We start from the raw sequence: 15,541 nt of genomic DNA, 5'->3' as shown, positions 1-15,541 counted from the left end.
ACCAAAATCCCACAGACTCCTCCTCAAAGTGAGACTGTGATGCTTTCCTGTTTCACAGCACAGTAAACTGAATCTGTTCGGTTTTGGGCTGAGCGTCAGACACTTTTAGACATTTGAAGGCATCACCTTGAACGGTGGGATGTTAAATGAGTTTGTTGCAGCACAGCTGGAACTGTTAGCGCTCAGCTGCTAATGGGAACAGTGACATCTGCCCTCGGATAGAAACCTAAAACATCAAGCTTTTGTAAATCTGCACTCCGCTGCACCGGTAAAGCTATGCTGGCCCCCACTGTACAAAAAACTGTGGCCCCTGGTTGAAGCTAACTGCTGACCTCTGAGCAGTGGGTCTTCATTGATAAGCTGTTCATGATCAGCTCGCTGCAGTGTTTTTGTGGATGCAGTCCTGGACCGGTGAGGTGGAGCCCTTTGAATGGTGGGACTGGATGAAACTGCAGAGAGAACATGAGGAACGTCTCTTCTGCTGATAAGTAATGATCAGTGTCTCATTTAAACGCCAGTGAAGACGTAACCTTCATCTGAAATGCTTCCTCCAGCTAAATGGAAAAAAAATCTTTGTGTCCTTCAAAATCCAGATTCTGGTCTGTGATGATCCCACAGTGAACTTGGTCACAAAAGTCGTTCAGTGATGAGGAGCATCACAATAATCAGGTGTTTTTTAGCGGAGTTTAGTGGACTGTCTCACATGTGTGGTTAGACCATGTCCTGGTTGTAGCACAGCCCTTGGTCATGTGCAGCATGATCGCAAGGACCAGTGTCTTCCTTTTGCCGATTGGTCGGATTGGCACATGCAGGACCACCAGCCAGGAGCCAGTGACAGCAGTCTTGGAGTGAGATGATGAGGGCCTGGACCAGAACCTGCACCACCAGAACCAGATGCAGAGATGTTGGCAGTGAAGGACAGCTGGTCATCCAGTGTGACATCCAGGTTGCTCACAGTCCAACCTGGGAACACCACTGAGTTCTTGATGGTAATGGAGAGGTCACGGACGGGAGACTGTCCTGGAGGGAAGCTCGGTCTTGTCGAGGTCGACCGTCGGACGGCGTCCTGACGTCCACTGAGAGATGTCAGCCAGACATGCTGAGATTTGTGCTGCCACCTGGGTTCGATCTGGGGAAAGACTAAATTATTCCAGTGTCGTCTGCAGAGCGTCTTGGTGTGAAGAGGAAGGGACCCAGAACTGACCCTTGAGGGACCCCAGTAGTGAAGCTCCTTGTTCAGGCACAGATGCTACCCTGCAGGCGTGGTCCTTGATGTGCAGAGCCTGACTGTCCCAGACCTGTGGGTCTGGTGGTGGTCCACTGTGTCAGATGTTGCTGAAGGGTCCAGCAGGATGACGATGAGGATGATGAAGAGGAGAGAGGCTGCTGTAGCAGTGCGGATTCCCTCCCTTCAAACCAGACCGATGGAGGTCAGGAAGGTTGTTCTGGTTGAGTTCAGGCAGTGTTTGTAAAGATTCTTTACTTATGTTGTTGTTGTTGTTCTTATGTATTTTTATTTTATCTCAAACTGTCACAAAACCAAACTCTTTTATTTATGTTTCTTTCTCTCTTTGTAATCTTTCATTCATTTTTTGGATTTTTTTTTTTTTTTTGATTCCTGGATCCTGTTTCCTGTGGATCTTCCTCCAGAGCTTCCTGCTGTCGATGATGTCGTTGTTGATTCTCACTGAACTCGTTTCTGTCTCGTCTTTACGTCCCGTCGTGTCTGTAAATCGTTCTGAATCGTCTGAAAGCTGTCCTCTCGTCTCCGTTTCAGGGCTTCAAAACCAAAGATGGACACGTCATCGTCGCCACAGGCAACGACAGACAGTTTGTCAAAGTCTGTCAGGTCAGTCGCTTCATGTTTTCTTTGAATGCTGGAACAGCCGAAGTCAGCAAAGTTTGCAATGCTGCGTATCCCCACGAGCACTTAGGATAAATATATACTGTACTGCAGTACTACGTGGAGGAAGAGGATTTCTGTGATACGAAACATTAAACTGTTGTTGTTGTTGTTGTTGTTTGTGTGTGTTTGCAGGTTCTGGAGCTGATGGAGCTCGCAGACGAACCGAAATACAAAACCAACAAGCTGAGAGTCCAGAACCGTAAACAGCTGATTCACACACTGTCACAGAGGTACACACACACACACACACACACACACACACACACACACACACACACACACACACACACACACACACACACACACACACACTGAAAAAAATCTGATTCTGTGAGTGACTGGCCTGATGGAGGAGATGAACTCATGAAGCTGCTGTCAGTGAACACACACTGATTACTGATGATTGATCCTGGTTTATTTCATGTTGATAACGTGTGAGCTGAGCGTTGGTCTCTGGTGGAGAAGGATCAGCTGATTCTGCTGCTCGTCTTCATCGTGACTTTCAGCTCATCGTTTGTCATGAACTTCTCTGTTTCGCTCTCATGGCGTGAAGAAAAGCGTGTGTGTGGTTAGCGATGACGCAGGTGACAGTATTAGTGATGATAGATGATCAATAAATTAATGAATTTGATCATTTTTCTCATCATGTCAGGTTTCTGCAGGAGACGACAGCTGATTGGCTGAGGAGGTTTGAGGGCTCAGGTGTTCCTGTCGGACCAATCAACAGCATCCAGGAAGTCTTCTCTGATCCGCAGGTCAGTCAGCCGGGGTCTGTACACGCACACACACACACACACACACACACACACACACACACACACACACACACACACAGCCATAGTTATACAGGTGTGGTCCGACAGGTGTGTGTGAATGTGGCCAAAGGTGTCACACGACGGTCCTTCAGGAAAACAAACCGACTCTGCAGATGGAGCTTTTCCATTGGTTCACATGGTCAGTTTAGGACTTTACGAGCAGCAGAGGTTCACCTGAACGCACCATCAACAGCTGAGAGGCGTTCGAGAGCTTGTGTCTTCCATTCAGACAACAGAGCTGCGTTTTTCTGAGTGTGTGAACGCTCTCGAACAGACTTTGTCGTGTGTGTGTGTGTCCAGTGTTGTAGCTGCTCGTCAAACTGTCCGTCCATATGGATTAAAAACACATTAGTCACTGCTCACACATTACACAACTCAGCACGTTACAATAACACACACGCCTCATTACTGTCTGTGTGTGTGTGTGTGTGTGTGTGTGCTGAGAACAAAGCAACAGGACATATGGCCTGTGTGTGTGTGTGTGTGTGTGTGTGTGTGTGTGTGTGTGTGTGTGTGTGTATGAAGCACATTAAAATGAATCCTTCACTCTTTCTTCGTCTCTTCCTTTTTTCTTTTCTGCCTTGTCATCTTTTTCTCATCTCCGTCTCCATGTCTTTCTGCTCTCTGTCCTCTTCTGTCTCTCTCTGTCTTTCTGCTCTCTGTCCTCTTCTGTCTCTCTCTGTCTTTCTGCTCTCTGTCCTGTTCTGTCTCTCTCTGTCTTTCTTCTCTCTGTCCTCTTCTGTCTCTCTCTGTCTTTCTGCTCTCTGTCCTCTTCTGTCTCTCTCTGTCTTTCTGCTCTCTGTCCTGTTCTGTCTCTCTCTGTCTTTCTGCTCTCTGTCCTGTTCTGTCTCTCTCTGTCTTTCTGCTCTCTGTCCTCTTCTGTCTCTCTCTGTCTTTCTTCTCTCTGTCCTCTTCTGTCTCTCTCTGTCTTTCTGCTCTCTGTCCTCTTCTGTCTCTCTCTGTCTTTCTGCTCTCTGTCCTCTTCTATCTCAGTTTCTCTCTCAAATAAAAACAAACCTCTTGATTAGCAGGCGAGCTAGCCCGCTATCATCCAATCACCCTGCAGGCTGCACCCTCAGCTCCGCCTCCTCCCGATGCCACCCCTTTGTTTTCATCACCGGCTGGTTGTGTTTGACTGACACATCATCTGTCCAGTGTGTGTGTGTGTGTGTGTGTGTGTGTGTGTGTGTGTGTGTGTGTGTGTGTGTGTGTGTGTGTGTGTGTGTGTGTGTGTGTGTGTGTGTGTGTGTGTGTTGTTTTCTGGCCTACGTGTGAATCAGCCTCCTCCAGAGGTGCTTTGACCAATCAGCTTTGGCCTCCCTCGTCTTGGTTGCCTCTGGGCTGATGCTAATGTTAGCGTGCGTGTCGTGTAGGACTAACATGTGACTGCAGTCCTTCCCGTGTGTGTGCTGTGTGTTCTTTGGACGAGTTTTCTCTGAATGTGTGCTTTGAGGACAGCAGCTCCCGTCACCACCTGGTGCAGCTCTGTCATATAAAAGCTCTGACTCAGAGCGTGTGTGTCAGACCGGCCCATCTGCCTCTTTAATCCTGCGGCACCAACTTGTTTTCAGCTGAGTTTGGACACTCTGACTCTGCTCGCTCACACCTGCAAGCGCTGACTGATGGCACAGATGTTTCCACACATCTGGCGCCGACAGGGTCATGTGAATCATCAGCCGCCGGACATTCGCTCCACTTCCTGCGCTCTGCTGCTGAACGTGAGCCGAACTGGTCCTGAAGCAGAGCAGACTGTGGTTGTTGTTACTGAACTATGACCTGGACGCACACTTTTCATTTCTGTCATCGTCACGTCAGATTTCCGTCTGTGTGAGAGCAAACGTGTTCGGACCGAAGGTCTTCATGGAACACCGAGGAACCGAGACCCGAGTCAGACCAGGTCGAGCTCAGGGAGGGTCTGTGGATGTCAGTGGATGTATGCGTGGTACCACGCTCAGAGCAGCCAGATGTGTGTGAATGTAGCAGCGACTGAAGGCAGTTAAACCCGCCCTCAGCATCCAGTCTGGTCCTGGAGCACAAAACAAAGAGTCCTGACCGCCGTCTGGAAGCTGAGACAGGAAGTACGTCATGATCAGAGACAATATATTCCAGAAAACGAGGAACGTATATAGAAGTGAATGCTGCTGACTGACTGACTGCAGTCCAGCTGGTTGCATGATGCTTCGTTGTGGGTGCAGCAGGTGAAAATTGGATATAGCGACCTCAGGAACCAGGATGTTGCTTAGAGGATGAGATATGGGCCTAGTCTAGTTGTCTGACGCGCTTTGCCAAAGATCCGCTGAGACAGGAATAACTTAGAAAAACGTGCTTTAATAAAAAAAGCAATCAATTTAAACAGTGTATACAAACTTAAAGAAACCGCAATCAACGGACTTTCCGTGCGTGCGTGCGTGCGTGCGTGCGTGCGTGCGATCACTCAAACCTCTACCCTCGTGAACTCAGGTGAACAGGTGCTTAAATCAACTAAGTGACACCGCACATATTCCCGTGACCCAGATTCCACAAATCACTGCCACTAATCACAAAAAATACCAAAACAAATCAAGAGCATGATCATGAACCTTTACCTCGCCTTCATGGCTCCTACATCGGACTTTCTGTGCCTTTCTTTGTTCTTCAGGCTGAAGGTGATTTTCAGGCTGGATTACGTTTATTCGTCCCGCTCGGGCTCTGTTTGGGTGGACGACACTTTAGGTCGGTTCTGACTGTCACCAGGTCTCTCTTATGTAGAAGTGAGGTTGTTTTAGGACTGGAAACAGGGTGGAGCGTCACATACATTATTTAAGAAGCTGATTGTGTAAATGAAGAATACCTCACTGTAAAATGGTGGCTGCAGGCCTTCAGCAGGTCACGCTGGCTCGGCCGATGTCCACTGCGGTGAACGTTGACCAGCATTTTGTCTTGATAGTGACGCCGTCCGTCCTCTAACCACTCGGGCTCAGTGAAGCAGATTCCCGCCTGAAGATCAGAATACGAACCTCAGGATTCGTCCGTCAGCCTGTGAGCCGGCGTGGCGACATGTCGGTCATCCTCCGTCTCAACCTCCACTTCCTTCACTGCTGCTGGACTCAGGCTCGAATGCCTGGCTCAAGGGCACTTGTTCACGGTTTGCTTTGTTCCCATAACGCTTGCTTCCCTGCGGCAGTAAATGTTTCCCACATGATGGCTGCAGTTAACAGAAACAACGTCAGGCTTCTGCTGAAACTCTCCACATCTTTCTGTCTGTTTACACCGAGCATGCTGGGAAATAATAGCCGCTCGGTGTTTTGCTCAGCGTGCGTTTGCGATCGTCCATTCGCAGGCAGTAAACACACCAAACCACATCATCATGTTTCATAACAGCAGATCACGTCGACGTTAACTGAGGAGAGCAGCGTCAGTGGGTTTATTTCTTCTACGTGATTTCGTTTTGATGTTTCCCGCTTTTTTGTGTCTGGCTCTAAAGTTTCCAGGCTGGCAGCAGGTTCAGGTTTCAGTCTCTCTCAGACCAGGCAGCAGTTACACAGACCCTCCTTTAAAGTTCAACTCTGGTTATATCCTGCCTTTATCTCCACTGCAGACTCAAACGTCAGTGTTTACGAGCAAGTTTCCGTTATTATTAAACCTTTATTTAACCAGGTACCTTCCACTGACATCACACGGGGGTTGTGGCCAAGATAGCAGCAATGCAGTGTTTCAAGCAGCGTACCTGCAACCATCACAAACACACACAAACCAAACATAGCGTGTTTCCAGGCTGCAGGGCCGAGAACACGAAGACCAATTCCAGTGCAACGACGGACGGTAAGCTGGTGTCATCGGAGGGCAAACACAAGTTACTGGTTTTCATTGAGATATCCCCACAAAGATGAGTCCAAGGATGAATTTAGAAATGAATGTATACCCTACGCACCTTTATAAGCCTAACCCAGAACAGACTGGTAATGCTGGTGTGAGCTGGGACGACGATCGTTGTAACTCATCAGTTGTCTTCAGCAGCTGACAGCAAACTTTGGCATGTCCTTGAATGCACCGCAGAGGGACCCACTGAAAACAGCTCCTGTTTGCAACTGCGTTATCATTGGTGGCCTTAAAGGAAGATGTGTCGATCTGATTTGGAAAATAAAAGTAAAACTTCCAGTTTTGCAGTTAATGGGCGGAGGGCTGTAAAAGCAGCAGTACGTCGCTTTAAAGCCGAGCTGCAGGTTTCCTCCACACAGCAGCTCTGCAGAGAAGCTGCTGCTAATCAGGACGGAAGGAGGTCGCCGCCCGAAACCGAAATCTGGAAGTCATTTGGAGAAACGCCAAACACTCATCTCTCTCTCTCTCTCTGCTGGCTTCAGGTCTCTCTCCCATCTGTCTCACGCTCTCTTTGTTTCTTGCCATCAGTGTCTTTTTCTTCAGTTTTTGAGTTGGCCAGTCAGCCAGCGTTGACTGAATCATTTCTGGACTGATCCAGAATCTGAAAGCGAACTGATTTAAATGTTTTATTGGCTTTCTGCTAAGTGTAATCTTTAGCTTCAGCGACAGAATTTGAAGCCCTGTGATTGGATGCTTGTTGCTGAAATGCACTCTGGGAGTCAGTTTTCATGTCCACAAGCTTCTTGTAGCTTGTAAGCAAGCTTCTGCGAGCACCCTGTCAGGACTTCACCCTGAAGTCGCCTCTGTGGTGGATTCAACAGAACTTTTTTGTTTGTCAGTTTTCCTCTCGGAGCGGTCCAGGCCTGTCGTGGAGGTCATGTGCTGATCAGTCTGCCTTTCTCCACGGGATATTAATATCCGGTGTGAACAAATTAGTTTTCTGCTCACCGCATCGTAGCGATGGGCATCGTGGCTGCCTGACGGGCGTTCACAGTCAAAAGAGCTGGATGGATGATCGGACCTGGACTGAAAAAGACTGAAGTAAGAGAGCTTCAGGAGAAAAGGAAGGTGCTCTTCTTGCATCACATTCTGTTCGGAAAGTCGAGATGTTTACTTCTGACGCCTGACGCCATTTTTGCATCTTGAGCGTCCTGCAGTCTCTCCTACCTTTTCACCACTTCCTGTATCTCTGCCCTCTTGTTGCTCACGCTCTCTGGGCTTCAGCAGTAACAGACCTTGTTTTTATGACTACCAGCCCTCTGGCCATGTATCTGTCATGTCGTCTGGGCGGCAGCCAGGTCCTGCAGAAAATATCCAGCTAAATATGGCTTTGATATTGTGACTACTGGAGGTGCGCTTGATTTATCCCAGCTGAAACCTAAACAGCCTCTGAAGTGGATACCTAACATGTAAGATGAGATAAATCAGCCGCTCTTCAGGCTCAAACCACCCACTCTGTGTTTAGCTGAACGGGGAATCCGAGAATTTAACCTCCAACCCTGTCCGGAGCGCTGAACTACCCAGAGGAGCTGGGATTGAACCCTTGACCCCATAGCGGAGTATCGGTACTGCCTTAGTGTCGCCATTGGCCTAAGCGGGAAGTTAAACCTGACTAGCTAACGATGCTCGTGTCTTGCTCTCAGAGACCTAAACAGGGTTTCAGGGAAATGAACCCCCAACCCTCGCAGTGCTACAGTAGTCACTCCTGCTCAGATCACTGCCTTGCTCAAAGGGAATTTTTGTCTCGCTCAAGGTGCTTTAAATTCTCATCGTGGCTGTCTTGGTGCCTTGCTTTAGGGAACTGAGCCGTTAATGCTGGAAGCTGTTCTTTCCTGGGAATCGAACACTTCGCTCTGGCAGCGTTGGTGTTTTTATTGAACTACAACAGACCTCAGAGGTTTTACTTCCTACATTTTCACCAGTTTTCAGTTGAAATATATTCTTTTTGTCATCTTTAGAGCATTTGGTGTTTTTGTTTGGACATCAGCCCTTTATAACTGTCTGGAAACAGTCAAATGAAATAAAAACACCATAAAACGATGCTGCAGAAGATCTTCAGCACACTCCTGGTCCCAGGTCAGGAGGACCTCACACTGTCTGTCTGCTGGAAAGCTGAGCAAGCCTCCAGTCACATTCCTGGGAAACTCCTTCTCCACACAGGCTGAACTGATGTTCAGGTAGAGGAAACGAAGGTGTGATGACAGAGAAAAGCTTCCTCAGGTCACGTGGATCGAACCTTCAGTGTATCCCAGAGGATTTAATAAGCCATTAAAAAAGAGGAATAAATAAATACATCTCTGTATTTGCGTTCTTAAATAAATATCATTCAACTCATATCATTTCATATGAAATAAGTACAGTCTCAATAAAAAGCACACGCTAGTATTTTCGAGTGTATAAAAGTGTGAAAAAACGAGAGCGTTTGGTTGACAAGTTTGGCAAACAGCCAATAAATATGAAGATCACTTCCATTTCAGCCAATCATAGGCTTAAACCCACCTTCTGGCCGTCCACTGATTGGTCACACTAGCGCCGCGAAAGCTGCAGAGAGCCAGACTTGGCTGATGCCTTGATGAGAGCAAGAACTTTCTCCCAAAGTGTGGATAGAAGAGGCAGAGAGCGCCGCCTGTGAGAGTGTGTGCGCAGTAGGCCGGACGCCATTTCCAAGCCTGTGTGTTGCTGCATTGCACTGGTGAGTGGAGTCAACTGTTAGCAAGTAACTAACTGGCGCCTGAAAGTCCGCTAGCACGCGGCTAATTAGTGCATAAAAGTCCGTTAGCACGCGGCTAACTAACGCCTAAAAGTCTGCTAGCTCGCGGAAAACTAACGCATAAAAGTCCGCTAGCACGCGGCTAATTAGCGCATAAAAGTCCGTTAGCACGCGGCTAACTAACGCATAAAAGTCCGCTAGCACGTGGCTAATTAGCGCATAAAAGTCCGTTAGCACGTGGCTAATTAGCGCATAAAAGTCCGCTAACTTCTTTGCTAATCATTCAGACATTTTCTGTTATGTTCTTTACAGCTACCCTTTCAGTGGCAGCACTTCCAAAGAAGACATGGAAAAACTTGTTCATGCATTCATTTTCAGTAGGTTGGACTATTGCAATGGAGTCTTTACTGGCCCAAACAAAAAAACAATTAGGCAACTACAGCTGATCCAAAATGCTGCTGCACGAGTCCTTACAAACAGCAGAAAAATGGACCATATCACACCAGTCCTCAGATCACTACACTGGCTTCCTGTGAGTCAAAGAATAGACTTTAAAATCTGACTGTTGGTCTACAAAGCATGAAATGGTCTAGGACCAAAATATATTCTACATTTGTTAACTCCGTATGAAGCATCCAGACCTCTCAGGTCATCAGGGACAGGGACGAAGTGAAGCAGCTGTCAGTTATCATGCTCCTCACCTGTGGAACATTCTCCCTGCACACCTGAGGTCTGCACCACCTGTCAGCTCATTTAAATCAGGGTTGAAAACATTATTATTTGCTGCAGCTTTTACTTAAATTAAATGTATTTGCTCAATGATTTTGATCATTCTAAATGCTGAATTATTGTCTTTTACTGGTTTCTGTTTTTAATTTTCCTTTAAATGTATTTTATTTTATTTTTATCTTTCTATTCTCTTCTAATTTTTCTCTTTCTTTCTTTGAAATGTATTTTGTATTTATGGTTTTAATGTATTTTTATGCTTCTGTATAGCACTTTGAATTGTCTGGTGTATGAATTGTGCTATACAAATAAATCTGCTTTGCCTCATACTAGTTACATTCAGCATCCCAACAGATCCAGCATTTTACCTCCAGATTCTTTCCTCATTAATCGGTCAGGACAGTGTTTCTGTCTCTTGGATCGGGGGATGATCAGACCGCGGACACGTTCCACTTGTCTGGAGTCGTCTTTTAAAGCCTCGAAGGCCTTTTGTACCTGATGTGATCTAGTTTTCTTCAGGGATCCGCACAGTGCTCATTTTGTATTGATGCCTTTTTATTTCACGATTAAATTGGAACAAACAGGTAAATAAGACAATGAAACCTCTTCGTCGTGCCCTGACGAGTAAAGACGAGATGAAATGTTTGGCTCTGTTGAGGCGGACATGCTGAATCAGAAGCCACCTCGAAGTCTTGGTTTTCCCCTTTAGCCAATCATCTACATGAAAATCCAGATTCTCACTGGCTTTCGCTGCACGTCTGGACGTATGACAGGCAGAAAAAACCGAACCGGTCTGAAAAGACACCTGAGGACAGACCTGGTCACAGTGTCTGCAAAGGTCAGTATCAGTTATGTCTGCTGATGGATTGATTCAGTGAATATTTAACATAATTCAGTTTTAATTTTGGCTCACTGAAGGTGAATAAAAGACATTTGAATCATGTAGACATCATGACTTTATGCCAGATCACACCAACATTTACAGGAGTCCCAGCGTAGAACGCTGAGTCTTCCCCAGTAAGCGTCCGCTTTCGATGTCTGTCTCTCAGAGTCACAATGAAGGCTTCGGACGAGAGCCGCCATTTTTAAACTAACCTTTAACAATCACATGGGGAGAGATCCGTTAGAGAAGAAGGAACACAGAACAGCTTCTGCACCCGTAAGACATGAACGCCACGGGTGATCAAAGTGTGAAAAAGGAGGACACCCTCTGGACGCCGTGACAGACTTTGAGTAATGTTGGGAGTTTGTTTCTGGATTGGCTGCATTTAAAGTCACGTTGACAGACTTGAGGCTTCCTCCAGGTCACGGAGACCTAACCCCCGCCTGTTCCCAGATAACCAGAGAAGCCACAGGCTGACAGCTAAATGCAGCTCGGGGGAAATATGTTTCTGGTGTGGATGAGCGGTGGGCTCGATGGATGAATGTGCAACGATTGATGACTGACTTTCATTCCAAAGTGAAAAACGGGGAAAAGGGACATTTGTTGCATGTGATTCCTCCTCGTCTGTGGTCACCTCTCTGCTGTCGGCTTCCTAATGAAGGCAGAAAATAAGATGAGGTGTGAATGATGAATTTCAGTTTGTAATGGCTGCTTTGCCTGTATGAACATGATTGGTTGCTGGTTAAATAAATAAGCCATTCACAGTGAAGCATGAATGGTCATGATCGTGACTTCAGTGATTAACACTTGTAATTCTTCATCTTCTTCAGTGAGCTTTGTGCCGAGCAGCACTTTATCCAGCTGTGACAGAGGTTGGACAAAGGAGGAAACAGGCCGTGATCGTCTGTTAAAGACTAACTTTGCTGGCGCGCCGCATCTCTTTTCTTTCTGTTCTCACAACGTGAAAGGCAGATGCTCCTCTGGGTTCCCCTGAGAAGGACGTCTGGTGGCCGTTGGACTGATGAAGCCTGTCTGTCAGTGGGGTGGTGGTGCGTGATGGTGCGTGATGGTGCACTGCTGCCCGTGTTCTTACTCTCTTCTCTGTGAGCTGCGATCTTGTTATTCGCTCTGATATATATTTTTGAGTGATGTCATGTTGTATTGCGAACATCATTTCGGGTCCGTTGTGTGTACAGAGACAGGAGTGTTTTAGGAGGTCATGGAGACGCTGTCCATCATTCCTTCTGTCCTCGAGGCAGCAGCTCGGTAAACACACTGTGATAGTTTTGTAGTTTGGAATAAAAGTGACGTCAGCAAAGCTTCATCCGTCCTCTCGGGGGTTTTTAGCTGGTTTGGAAGACACCCACCCAGCCTCTTCCCCGCCCGACACACATTTCTCTCCCAGATAAATCGTCCACGTCTGTCAAACCATGAATCGCTCTGTTACCATAGGGAGCGCTGAGTCAGCAGGGAGAGCTTCTTATAACTCTGCCGCGGGTGTAGTTTGGACCACAGACAGACATTTTTCTGTAATGAGCCCAACAAGAATGAAAAGTGATGAGAAAACACACATGTAGGTGAACGCTGAGGGCCTTTTCTCTGAATCCGTCCGAACTTCCTTTAAAAAGCACTTCACAAACAAACTCTTGAAGGATGTTATCAGTCTGCTCGTTCCTGGGTGGAAGATCCATCACTTGGGATAGAAATCACAGATGACGGCTCAGAGCTGAATGACTGCTGCGTAGACAGCGCGATGCGACCCAGGCGGCGTTCGTTTGTTGTTCCGATACACAAAATAAACTCACAAAACGTGAAGAAATCAGATATTCTTATACTTGATTGCTGTTAGTGAAATGTTTTGAGTGGGTTTAACCTCCCTCTGGTGGGCACGTCCAGAGAATACAGCCTTCTGAACTCATGTCTCTCTCTTTCTGAACTAGAGGACGTTAATCCTGAAACACACCTCGTGCAAACTCACCAACAGTCTCCAGCTCTGGTTTGGTCCAAATAAACTTTCATTGGCAGTGAGATGTGAGAGTGTTGTGGCTCTGCATGCTGTTGGTGCTGCTGGCTTAGCGGTTAGCACTGCAGCCTTCGCTCGTTCTGTGGAGGCAGAAATTAATTAAACTGACAGAATAAAATGACAGAAAGCTGATTAATCCGTCCAGTCCCTCAATGCTAATGTAGAACTGCAAGATGATGTACTGTGTCCAAATGCTGCTTGCTAAACAACACATTTTAATTGATTGCAGCTTGATTGATTGACGGCAGTGTCAACTTATACTTCCGTTATCAGCGAAAATGACAAGGGCATGCAAGGGCCGGCTATGCTGTACTCTCGGTTAATGTCGGTTACCTTTTATTGGCCTCTTTCATCTGTGAAATGCTGTTTTTTCAGTCCTGCCGCCAACTTTGACCTGACGCTTAAGATGAGGCTGAAGTTCAGCAGAGATGGTGGATTGATGAAACTCTGAAAGTCAGCAGTGACTTGAAGCATGAGACAGGACGTGTCAAACCAAAAGCACCGTCTGTTCTCACCTTCACCGAGTCTGAGTGAAGGACTCAGTCTGAGTCTGAGCAGCCGGGACGTGAACCCGCCGCGTGTCTGTCGAAGCCATGAGTTTGTTGAAGTCACGGGGAGGTAGAGCGGTCGTCCACTTATCGGATGGTGGGCCCGGCAGTCTGCATGTCGAAGTATCCATGGCCAAGATACAGAACGCCAAATTACCCCCGATGCTGTGCCGTCAGGGTGTAAATGGTTAAAAGCTTGTAAAGCACATTTGACAAAGTGTTTAGTCGCAGAGAAACTGTTTCCTCAGGAGACAGAGTTGCTGTGGGACAACACCTCCATGTGAAAATGAGGCTCTGCATCGTGGCCACAGCTCCATCAGTATCCACAGTGTCTGGGATTGTTCTGGAAACGACTGATGGGCGCTCTGGCAGCAGTCCCTCCTGGTCTCCCTCATGTTTTTATGAGAGCTGTTGAATCCCTGTAATTCCAGCGGTTCTGCTTCCTCCGGTGATTACCGCCTGTATGTGTGTCTGCTGGAAGAATGATGGCCTGAGCACTTCGTCTTCTCTCTGCCCGAGAACACTCTTGAAACTCAATCAGAGGAGGAGCCGTTCAAGCCGTCTCCTGCGACTAATAGCTCTTATCATCTGCCGAACACCACGACGGATTTATTCCTGTTTTAGGTGCCTGTGAAGACCCTCCTGTCTGTCTGTGTGTGCTTTGGAAAGAAGGTCTTAATCTTTCATTTCGTCCTGACGATATTCAGACGAGGGTCGGTGTGATTCACACGACAGACTTTATGAAGTTATTCTCGACCTTTGAACCCTATTTTGATTTCAACAACTTGAACGTGTCTGCCACGAGCTGTATTTCAGTTTTACCTGCCAGGTGGTCTGAGCACGTTTGTTTCCATCGACGAGGCCGAAGTGAACAAACAGACTTCCTGAACGTCAGGAACACGAGAGGAAAAAGTCTGACAGAAAAGAAATGCACTTTGTAATGTGACGTGTTCATAATCAGATTTATTGGAAACGTATGTGCACACATTCAAGGCATCTGAGTACGTTCACAGAGCAGCACAGCTGATCAGATGAGGGCGAAGAACACACAGCGTAGCACTGCATGCTAACATGCTAAACATAGCTGCAGAACTGACGACGCTCCCATCAGCCTCAGCCGTGCCTTACTGCTAATCTGCTAATGTTAGCATGCTAACATGCTAAACATTATACCTGCTATACATCACCATGCTAGCATTGTTACTGTGAGCATGTTAGCATGCTGATGTCAGCATTTAACTCAAGTACAGCCTCATACAGCCGCTGAGGACTGTGGTAACAGACATGTTGTGTCTGTACATTGATTGTATTTTTTATTTTAGTTATATTTAGTTCATGGGCTGCACAGTGGCGCAGCAGGTAGTGCGCGTGCCTCACAGCAAGAAGGTCGCAGGTTCGATTCCCGGGTCGGGCCTTTCTGTGTGAAGTTGCATGTTCTTCCCGTGCATGCGTGGGTTCTCTCCGGCTTCCTCCCACAGACCAAAAACATGCTCATTGATTGGTTGATAGGTGACTCTAAATTGCCCCTAGGTGTGAGTGTGAGTGTGAGTGTGTGTTTGTGCCCTGCGATCGGCTGGCGACCGGTCCAGGGTGTACCCCGCCTCTCGCCCGCTCACAGCTGAGATAGGCTCCGGCCCCCCCGCGACCCTGAAAGGGATAAGCGGCATAGAAAATGGATGGATGGATATTTAGTTCATTAGCAGCAGGAAACCCATCAGTTTCCCTCCTCTCTTTCTTTTTTGTCCTGCTCTTGAGAAGGAGGTTTTGTTTTATGCGCCTGACAGCGACCGTAAGAGAAGAAATGCATCGTTAGAGGCAGATTGATTTCATGTGTCAGTAAATCTAGAGCTGTGTTTACTTTGAGTTTCAGCCTTCAGAGCTGCGATAAATCTGGACCCAGAGCGTAACGACAGCAGACTGAGAATCTTAATGACAATAATAAACCTTTACAGAAGCCCACAGCCCAAAAGCTCTCTGCTCTATTACCGTAATTATATTATACGATCTACATTAACGGTCTTGAACTTTAGTTGTTTCCAGAGCTGCAGGTTTCTTTTTGGGGAGCTGAGATT

General features: G+C 47.1%; 1 protein-coding gene and 1 pseudogene across 1 annotated transcript in view; one reads left to right on the top strand and one right to left on the bottom strand.

Moving 5' to 3' along the window:
* Positions 1-15,541, bottom strand: part of LOC139347145 (protein NLRC3-like) — a 100,279-nt pseudogene that overhangs the window by 19,985 nt on the left and 64,753 nt on the right.
* The window catches only part of sugct (succinyl-CoA:glutarate-CoA transferase), a 53,160-nt gene that overhangs the window by 14,506 nt on the left and 23,113 nt on the right, over positions 1-15,541 (top strand). The window contains exons 10-12 of the mRNA XM_070986636.1: positions 1,778-1,849; positions 2,039-2,136; positions 2,559-2,661. Coding sequence (XP_070842737.1) covers positions 1,778-1,849; positions 2,039-2,136; positions 2,559-2,661 — 273 coding nt within the window. The remainder of the gene's footprint in view (positions 1-1,777; positions 1,850-2,038; positions 2,137-2,558; positions 2,662-15,541) is intronic.

This window comes from Chaetodon trifascialis, chromosome 18 (genome assembly GCF_039877785.1).
Source record: "Chaetodon trifascialis isolate fChaTrf1 chromosome 18, fChaTrf1.hap1, whole genome shotgun sequence".
Lineage (NCBI taxonomy): Eukaryota > Metazoa > Chordata > Actinopteri > Chaetodontiformes > Chaetodontidae > Chaetodon > Chaetodon trifascialis.
Note: the sequence above shows the minus strand (reverse complement) of the source record. Positions and strands in the feature narration are given on the sequence as shown.